Source organism: Cnephaeus nilssonii (genome assembly GCF_951640355.1).
Source record: "Cnephaeus nilssonii genome assembly, chromosome: 21".
In the NCBI taxonomy this organism is placed as follows: Eukaryota; Metazoa; Chordata; class Mammalia; order Chiroptera; family Vespertilionidae; genus Cnephaeus; species Cnephaeus nilssonii.
The window spans coordinates 11,090,920-11,100,629 of record NC_137092.1 but is presented as its reverse complement, the minus strand read 5'-3'; the positions used below and the strand labels follow the sequence as shown (position 1 = coordinate 11,100,629).

Sequence of the window (9,710 nt, the reverse complement as noted above, 5' to 3'; positions counted from 1 at the left end):
GGCCGTGAGCAGGTGCACTGCCCCAAGTACACAGCGAAGGGGGCGGCCTGCTCTGGTCCTGCGGTCCCTGGCTGTGCCTTCCCAGAGGGGCATCCCTCCTTCACAGGCACCATAGATATGGTGAAATATGGTAAATTTACCAGCAGAGGCCTTTGTGGGAAGCGGACTACACCCCGGGGCTCCAGGGGGCTACCTGCGATACCCCTGAGCGAAGTTAACCATCCCATTCCGTCCTCCGGGCCATAGTGACCGGTTAAGAGGGAGCATGTGACTCGAGATTCTTGGCCAAGGAGGCTGTAATTTGTAAGATTTTGTTGGAGGGCTGTGGCTCTCTTTCCTGACAAGGTGAGGATCGGAGCTGCTGTAGCCAACCGTGCAGCTAGATGGGGTGGGATAATAAAAGCTTATTCCCAGCAGAACAAGGTGGAGGGATACGGAGAGAAAGCCCCGTCCTGGGGGCTTTGGGGAGCCCCTGGTCAAGCTATGCCTGAAGCCCAGATCTGCCTGTGGGCTGTGGAGTAACACAACCAATGCGTTTTCCTTGTTGCTTGAGACCAAAAGCTCACCAGCGACTCCTCCCGTCTTCAGACCTGTGTCCCTGATGGCCTGACACCCAGCTCTTGCGCCAGGAGGGAGGGGCACCCCTAGTCTGCGCGAGACGCGTGGAGGCGGGAGGGGGGAAGAGGAGGGTAATGGACAGCGATTGTGGGGTGAGCATGGAGAGCCGGAAGCCGTCGCTGTGTCGATGTCGAGGTCTCTGCCTCTAACCCGGTAAAAGCAGTGCAATGAGAACCTCACCAGTCTTGGTTTCCACGTTTACTTCCCGAGGCAACGATGGGCGGTAGCCAGCGTGGAGGGGCAAGAAGCGGGGAAGGAGGGGGAGGGTTTGGGCCGGGGCTGCGGGACCCCGATTCCTGCTCTACGGCCGGTACTTGCAGAGGAAGTGCTGGCGCTTGTCGCACTCCTGGCCGTTCCAAGTTAAAAAGTCTGCAAGAGAGGGAGCAGCCGTGAGTGTTTTCGGGGCGCTGCGCTCGGAACCAGAGACCAGGGCGGAGGGGAGGGCGAAGCCTGGGAACTTACTGTGGGCGTTCATCTCCGCACAGGGCTTGTTTCCGGCCCTGGCCCTGCCAGACCAGGGTTTGAATAAAAACGAGGACCCGTCGATCCACCGCCACTGCTGCCTCTGCGGGGGACAGGAGACAGAGGGCGTGCGGGGGTTAGGGGTCCCTCCCAGCCCCCCCCCCCAAGAGGTTAGGGGGTCCCCCCCCCTCACAGCCCGGGGGTCACCCCACCCTCTCACAGACCCGTGCAGCCCTCGGGCCCCTCTAAAACGCAGTTGTTGTTTCTTGTTTTTGGTTTTAAATATATTTTTATTGACATCCAAGAGGAAGGGAGAGGGGGAGAGATATAAAACATCAATGATGATGAGAGAATCATGGACCCGCTGCCTCCTGCACACCCCCCACTGGGGATCCCGCAACCCAGGCGGGTGCCCTTGACCGGAATCAAACCAGCGACCTCCCGGTTGGTAGGTCAACACTCAACCACTGAGCCACCCTGGCTGGGTTAAAATGCAGTTTTTTATTTTAAAAAGTGGGCAAGCACAGGAATGTGTGAAAAAGGAAACATTGAAAGTCGCTCCGTTCAACATTACTCATCTCGTAGCGTATTCATTTCTGGTGTAAACATTTTTATCTATCACAATATGTTTGTGAACTAAAAAAATATGGTGATCTTTAAAATATATACCCAACTTTGTATCTTGCTTCCAAAACATTTTTTTAATGATAATTTACCTGAATAATTCCCCTAATGATTGAAGTTTATATTGTTTTCAATTTACAATTATTACAAATAATACTGCTTTAACGTTGTTCATAAAGCTGTCTCTAGACTTAAAATTATTTTCTTGGAATAGAATCCCAGAAATAGAATGAATGGCCACAGGGCATGAGTAGTTGGGGGGATTGATATGCATGGCCAATTCCTGTCCAAAATGATTCATTTGGAGGAATTTACATCCCCATTGAGTGGGCAATTAGTCCATATCCTTAGAAATATTGAAAAAAATATTATTAAGACGAAACAAAAGTTTGATAGTACAATAAGTCAAGTCATGTCCCTTTAATTTGCATTTCTTTGATAACTAGAGACATCATGTACTTTTTAGAATGTCCATTTGCCACTTTCTTTAGTCACCAATGTAAAAAAATGAATTGCAAAACCTATCTAGTGGAAATAGATTAAATATTTATTTTACCTCTGGATGAGAGCTCTGGTTGGAAGCAGTGTGAATCCATAAAAATGGAAAATTAATTGTAAAGAATATGTGTAACACCCATGGGAAAGTTTTATCAAGGAACTGTCCGGGTGTTCGCTCCCGTGTTCCTTACGCTTGTCTGGGTTGACTATAGACACCCCAGAAGAACCTGCTCACGGCAGATCCCACAGAGACCTCAGCCCGAAGACCTCACAGGCCGCTCCTTACAATGAGGTGTTGATGGAGAGGAAAATGAGGGTCTAGTGCAAAAGGTTACAAAAGGTTAAGGAATCATCAAAAGCTCAAGAGCATCGGCTCTGGCCAGGAAGCTCAGTTGCTTAGAGCATTGTTCTGATACGCCAAGGAGGTCAGTACCATCTCCGGTCAGGGAACGTACAAGAAACAACCAATGAGTGTACAGATAAGTGGAACAACAAATCTCTCTCTCTCTCTCTCTCTCTCTCTCTCTCTCTCTCTCTTTCTCTCCCCCCCCCACCCCCTCTCGTCAATAAAATATAAAATTTTAAAAAACATAATGGCACCTAGGAGAAAGCTTAGCTAAAAGCTTCCAACTTTAAGCCAAGACCCAATGGAGATTTAATTAAGCTAGGTGCCATACCAGGTCTGTGTGTGTGTGTGTGTGTGTGTGTGTGTGTGTGTGTGTGCGCGCGCGCGCGCGCGCGCGCGCGTGTGCTGGCACAAACTTTTTTTTTTTTTTTTAAAGCTGGTAATTTTGCGCTCTAAGATTGGGGAGGACTTTACTTAGAACTGGACCCTGTCCTGGAGGCTCTGGCCTCTCTCTCTGTTGGAGGCACGTGCCTGGAGCGCCCCTCTGTGTGCCCCCAGCCAGGGGGCCTGGCGGCCAGTTCCGGAGCGGGGCTAGCTCTCTGGCTTTCCCCCGGGGCCTTGTGGGCGTCTGGGGGCCACGTCCGAGCTTACCTTCTGCGGGTCATGCAGGCCGATCCACACGGGCAGGCTCCTTTGGTAGCCACCTATGTACTGGGAGATGGCTTTGGCTTCCTGTAGGCTCTGTATAGACGCCAGGTGGGCCCCGTTTCCAAAGGACTGACACTCGAGCTGTGGGCGAGGAGAAGTCGCGGTGATGCCTCGAGGTTTAAAAGCACAGCCCTCGCCTGTGCCACGCAGCGGGGACTCTCACAGCCCCACAGCCTCTGGAAGTCATCGTCTAACCCCCACAGAAGGCTTCCAGCCTTCCTGTCACCAAGGGAGGGGACCAGTGCCGGGTCTCAGAGGATGAGGCAGCTCCAGGCAGGGGCCCGGCTGTAGGGCCTGTGGAAGTGCCTGGGGCCCTGGTCTTGCCGCTCATTAGTGTATGTGACCTGGACAAGTCACTGCACCTCTCTGAGCTCACTTAGTTTCATTATCTGTAAACGGAGAAAATAATTACCGCGACCCAGGGAGTTGTCAGGAGGATACATTTGTTATAATTATCCTATATAATAAAAGGCTAATATGCAAATCGACAAGACAGAGGAACAAGCGGTGATGCGCACTGACCACCAGGGGGCAGATGCTCAATGCAGGAGTTGCCCCCTGGTGGTCAGTGAGCCAGAAGCCAGGCTCACGGCTGGCGAGCACAGTGGCGGTCCCGCCACTGCGGCAGCACCACTGGGAGCGGGCCTAAGCCGTCAGTCAGACATCCCCCGAGGGCTCCTGGACTGCGAGAGGGTGTAGGCCAGGCTGAGGGGCCCCCCCACCCACCCCGCCCCAATGCACAAATTTCGTGCACCGGGCCTCTAGTGTTTTATAATACTACATCCCAAACAAATCTAAGAAACCATTGATTATAAAATGTGCTATTCTCTAACCTGAAACTTGCTGCCCAATGAAACAAAGCAAACACTTTGTCTATACGCATTTTATAGATAGAGATATACACTTTATTTTACGCTTTTGGAGGGCTGTGTTACGGGATCTGCCTACGTGATAAGAGTTTAATGTAATAAAAACATGGATTGGCTGTGATTGCTACCCCAGTGCTTGCCTTTAGGCTCTTGCTTGGGATGAGGTGTGGCTCCCGGGTAATGATAGCTCAGTCCTCACACTCGCCACCCACTCTACTGTTCCTAAATGCTTTTTCACTGGGAGTTGCATTTGACATTCAAATGTGTGAGGCATGGAAGCCAGGTTACCAGTCAACATGTGGTGAGGGCACCAGTCACAGAACTTCCTGGGACGGGAGAGGAAACGGGCTGGGAGTGTTTAAGCGATAGTTTCCCTCCAAGCTCACACAGCTGGTGGCGACGAAGCAGGAACAGAAGCTGGAACAGAACTCAGCCCTCCCTCCGCCTCTGCAGCCCGAGATCGGGTCTCCCTGTCATTCTCCCGTCTGTCCCCTGGATCGGCTTCCAGGAGCCTCGAGCCCTAAGATTGGCCATCAGCGCTGGCAGGGAGCCAGGAGCAGCAGGGACCGCGGCGTCCAGAACATCCTTGGCCTCCGGTGCTGCATGGCTCACTGCCAAGGCTCGGTCTCGATCCTGTGGACTCGTTTCTGACTTGGAAACCTGAACTGAGTATCTACCGTGTGCCACAGGCTTTTGGCAAGTTGCTTTAATAAGTCCCCCTGACAGTCCCCGGGGGTAAACGCGTTACCCGCATTTTACAGCAAGAAAGCTGGTAAAGTGAGGTGCTTCTGTGACTAAGGAGTGTCAGAGTCCTGACTTAAACGCAGGTCTGAGAGCTCCCAGGTCCCCAGTCGGCTTCCTCCCTGTTCTGGCAGAATCAGTGCTGGAATCTCCGGGGACAGGCATACATGCCTCCCAAGGTTTTCTCAAGCTGCTTCCCACATCACTCTCCTCCCCCGCCCCCCCACCCCCCACCCCCAGTGGACGGCCTGGGGACCCCTTGTGTGTTTAGCTATTTTTTTTTTTTAAACTATCATTCACATTAGTTCAGGAAAGCATTGCCTTCCTGAACTAATGTGAATGATAGTTTTTAAAAAAAACCTATCATTCTGCCTGGGTTTGCTAGCTACTCTCGCTGGGATCTTGGGAAGACATTTTCCGTTTAAATGCCACCATCCCACATGAATTCTGCATGTGTTAAGGCCAGAGAAGACTTGAATCCTCAGTAGCTATCTCGCCACAGGGCGCCATCAGTGCTGAGTTGCTTGTATCAGGAGTTCTGAGGCCATTCTGGGCCCAGGTCACCCCATACTTTCCCATGAGGGCCCCCACAGTACCTTCAATGAAACAACCACAGTCCAGAGAGGCAGCAGCGGACTCCCGAGTAACTCATTCGACCGGCTCCTTGGGTGTCTCTTGGACGAAGCCGCGGTGAACTAAGCTGACGTACTTGTCAGGCTGAGAGGACCACTAAGCTCTCCATCCTCTGCCTCCCGGACCGTCAGGGTCTGAGGCCTGAGCTCCGGGCCTGGCCACGCACCGGCTTCCGGCAGCTCTCCGACGGCAATGCAACTGCTCTTTCTGTAACTTCTCAGCCTCTCGCCCTCCCCTGACTCACACAGCTCTGTCTCTCTTACTGACAGTGAACTCCCGGAGGGCAGGGCTGTGTCCTGTTCATTCTCACGTCTTCGCAGCCCACTGAGGGTCCGGGCAGAGAGCACCTGCTCCATCAATGCTTGAAACAACTCAGCCCTCTTCTCTCCATGCCCCCAGCCAGGCGACTTCTCAGGATGCCCAGCAAGGACCTTGGAGTCAAATGAGGTCTGGAGCCCAGGGTGCTCCCCTCCCCGCCCCCCCCCCCCCCCCCGCCCCGGCTGTGGACAAGCATGTCTTACCTCAGCATCGGACCAATTCCTCAGCTTCCGGAAGTACCCGTAGCAATGGGACTTGTGGTAAAACCACCCGGTAGCACAGCTGGGCCTCATGATGATGTCTGCACGTAAGCACAAGGCAGGGACAAGCTCTGATGGCAGAAGCCATCCGTGTCCACCCTCGATCCCGGTACCGACCTGGAGTCCCTGCGATGGAAGGCAGGCTCGGACCCTCCTAGGCTGCGAATACTTTAGCCCAGTGGCCGGCAAACGCATTAGTCAACAGAGCCACATATCAACAGGACAACGATTGGAATTTCTTTTGAGAGCCGAAAACCGACTTCTGTGCACGGGCCACGAAGTTTCAATCGCACTGTACGTGCGCGCCCGCACATGGTATTTTGTGGAAGAGCCACACTCAAGGGGCCAAAGAGCCGAATGTGGCTTGCGAGCCGCAGTTCGCCGACCACTGTTTTAGACCGTGAGTCCTCCCAGCCTTTCCCCAGGGGCACGATGGCCTCCTACCAGGATGGCTGTGCACTGGGGAACAGGACAGAATCCATCCTTGGAGGACAATAGATGCTGACTTGGAACTGATACTAATTCCACCAGCCAGCGGAGGGGCGATGGAGTCAGGTGACCAGCGGAGTTTGGCTCAGGTCCCTCTCACAGCGGGCCCAATGGGTCCCCACCCCATCTGGTGGCGATTTCCCATCAACAAATGCATCGGGTGGAACCCCCACATTGGTGCTGAGATCCGACAGGTATAGGTCAAGGCATCCCAGGAGAGGGCGAGGGCTCACATTGGTAGCTTCAGGCATGACAAGGAGGGCGTGGCTTTTTGTCCAGGAAGACATAGGACAGGCCAGTGGCAGCTGGGCTGAGACAAGCTGGGCTGCGAGACAGTGGCCCGGGGAGGGGACACGTTAGGCAGAGGGGGTGGGTGAGCAGAGGAGTGGAGGCAGGAATGGCCAGGACAAGCACCGATGCCTGAAGGGTAGGGTGTCCGTCAGGCAGGCGTGGGGGAAGGGAGGGAGGGAGGGAGGGAGGGTCGGGCCCAGGAGCCAAGGAAGCGTGACCCAGAGCGGCCAACTCTCCCTGTTGGGCGATTGGTGAATGGGCTGCGCCCCTGAACCGTTCAGATTGCCTCCTTTAATCACCAGACCGTCCGAGAGATAGAGAGGTCCATCCCACTGGACAGACTGAACCTTCTCAAAGAGGCGAAGTGGCCTGTTGAGGTCACGCAGATGGAGAGGAGGCGGGACCTGGGCGAGGGCGAGTGCTCCTAGCAGCCCCGGCCCCCAGGCCCCACCTCTCCTGGTGCCAGAGCTCCTGGTCACCGCGTGCCTGGCGAGAGCCTTCGGCCGCTGGCGTGTCGCCTGGATGCAACAGCCTGTTTACTCCACCGCTGCGGGTTGTGGCCTCGGGAGCCCTCTGTGACCGCTCTTAGCTTTAGGGTAGCGTTTGCACAACGACTGACAACATGTACCGTTCTCGTTGGATTGTTGGGAGGGTTCAAGGAGATGCTGCATGGACAGCGATGAGCATAGAGCTGGTACGTAGTAAGTATTCAGTCAATAGTAGCTACTTAAGTAATTGCAGCTATTAAAATTAATCATGTTATCATTATAACCAGCGGAATCCTTTTGAAAACAGTCACTGGATGGAGTCTTTCATTGTCCACCAGTCATGTTGCTTTTTGGTCTCCCTACTCGTTGAGTGAATTGTTTCAGGGGAAAGGCAGCTGAGGGCCGGGACAAGGAAATCACTGCTGAGGCCACAGGGTGATGCTCTTGAACAGTGGTCGGCAAACTCATTAGTCAACAGAGCCAAATATCAACAGTACAACAATTGAAATTTCTTTTGAGAGCCAAATTTTTTAAACTTAAACTTCTTCTAATGCCACTTCTTCAAAATAGACTCGCCCAGGCCGTGGTATTTTGTGGAAGAGCCACACTCAAGGGGCCAAAGAGCTGCATGTGGCTCGCGAGCCGCAGTTTGCCGACCACGGCTCTTGACCATCAAATCTCCCTGAGAGAGAAAATGCCCTTCTCATTCCCACACTCCCCTTTAAATGCAAGATTAGACTCCTCCCACAAGCCACAATGCAAAGAAGACCAGGATGTGTGGTGAGAGCCCCCCCACCAAGACAGTAGGATCAGGAGAAAGTCTTTGTACAGCTGGGAGGGAGAGCTGTGAAAAAAGAATGGATGGGCTGGGGGTGAGTGTTCTGCCTTCACCTTCTCTAAGGGAGGAAGCAGAGAGGTTTAGGGAACCCCCGAGTGGGGGCTTGTTTCCCACGTCCCAGCATAGAGCGTGGGCAAATTTCAAGCTGCCTCAGGGAAGCCAGAACCAGAGCAACAGGAACTACTGGTTAGTTGGTTAGAAATGGCATGGGAGGCGGCTCTGCAGGAGGGACCTCTGAGACTTACACACCCTGGCACGGTTCAGAGGCGTCTGAGTGCCCTGGGGCCTGAGCAGCCATGGGTGGTTGGGACAGCTGGTGGCTGGACCACAGACATCAGCCACGGCCACCAACATGATGCCAAAGAGCCCTGCTTCTCTCTGTGTTTCCCCCCAATCCTCCCTCCAGCCAGGGTAGTCCCCTCTGGGAGAAGTGTCGGGTTGTATTCAAGAGGCCCCCCCTTTCTCAACAGAAGTGGGCCGGGCTTGGTCTCCTCACTTACCCCTCCACATACAATGCCCAGCAGGGCCACAGGGAATGGCGGGAGCAGCCAGGACTGAGCAGAGCACCCCCTCACCTTACTGAGAGACCGTGGGCATGTCTCTGCCCCTCTTGGGACCGCGTTTTCCTCATCAATAGAACAATGGAGCCTACACTGCCGTTCCTTTCATTTCAGATATCTGTTGAGACTTATCTTTAGCTCACTCTTCCCGTTTTCTGCACTGGTGGATTCTAGGGTACTGCCCCCCGCTTTGTTGACATGCTACTTCATACTTGGTGCTAGGTCGATACCCGTATAGGATCCATCTTTCCAACCCAAACTCCCCATCTGGTCAAGTAGGAAAGCAAGGCAGAAACGTTGGCAGTTCTGAGTATAGCTCTCATTTACTGATGGCGAGGGGTCAGGTGTTTTAAACATACATCTCTTACCCTTCACAAACTTGCAAAAATAATTATTATAATCTACATGTCGTTGATGAGTTGACGATGGCTCACAATCATACAAGGTTGGAATTCTTGATTCTAAATTCCTGGCATTTATTTTTTTTACTTACCACATCACACTGTCTTTCGTTTTTGTCTTTAGCATCTATTTCCTGACGTGCCTAAATATTTTGGGGGCAAATGGATCTGGCTGTGCCATGTGAGTGGCACAAACCCTGGCCGTGGGCTCCGTTCCGGCCGAGGGCCCGATACTCACCAGCCAGGGCTCCGGTGCCGGCCACCAGCAGGAGCAGCCACACGCTCTTAGAGGCCATCTTCCTCTTCCCCGGGGACAGACGAGCTTCGGAACCTTTTACCGAAAGGATCTCAGAGCCCTGGTCAGTGTTCCCTGGAAGCTCCTGGGTTTACCTAGATCCGCAATCTGAACACAAGTGCGTGCGCTGGTGAGACGGAGCCAGGAATTTAGGTGCCAAATCACATATGGAGAACAAAAGTATTTTTCTGGCTAAACCAAGATTATACACCAAAGGGCATCTTCAACTAAATGTTTAGGAGAGTGGGAACACTGAACTTATGAGGTGGTG

The 9,710-nt window shown here is 53.2% G+C and overlaps 1 protein-coding gene across 1 annotated transcript; it reads right to left on the bottom strand.

Annotated features, from left to right (window-relative positions):
- Positions 1-919: 919 nt before the first annotated feature.
- REG4 (regenerating family member 4) lies at positions 920-9,440 on the bottom strand (the record flags this gene model as incomplete). Its single annotated transcript, XM_079760335.1, has 5 exons — positions 920-987; positions 1,081-1,183; positions 3,200-3,337; positions 6,021-6,118; positions 9,383-9,440. The coding sequence occupies 5 exons, from the start codon at positions 9,438-9,440 to the stop codon at positions 920-922; spliced, it is 465 nt and encodes a 154-aa protein (XP_079616461.1).
- Between the last annotated feature and the right edge of the window lie 270 nt (positions 9,441-9,710).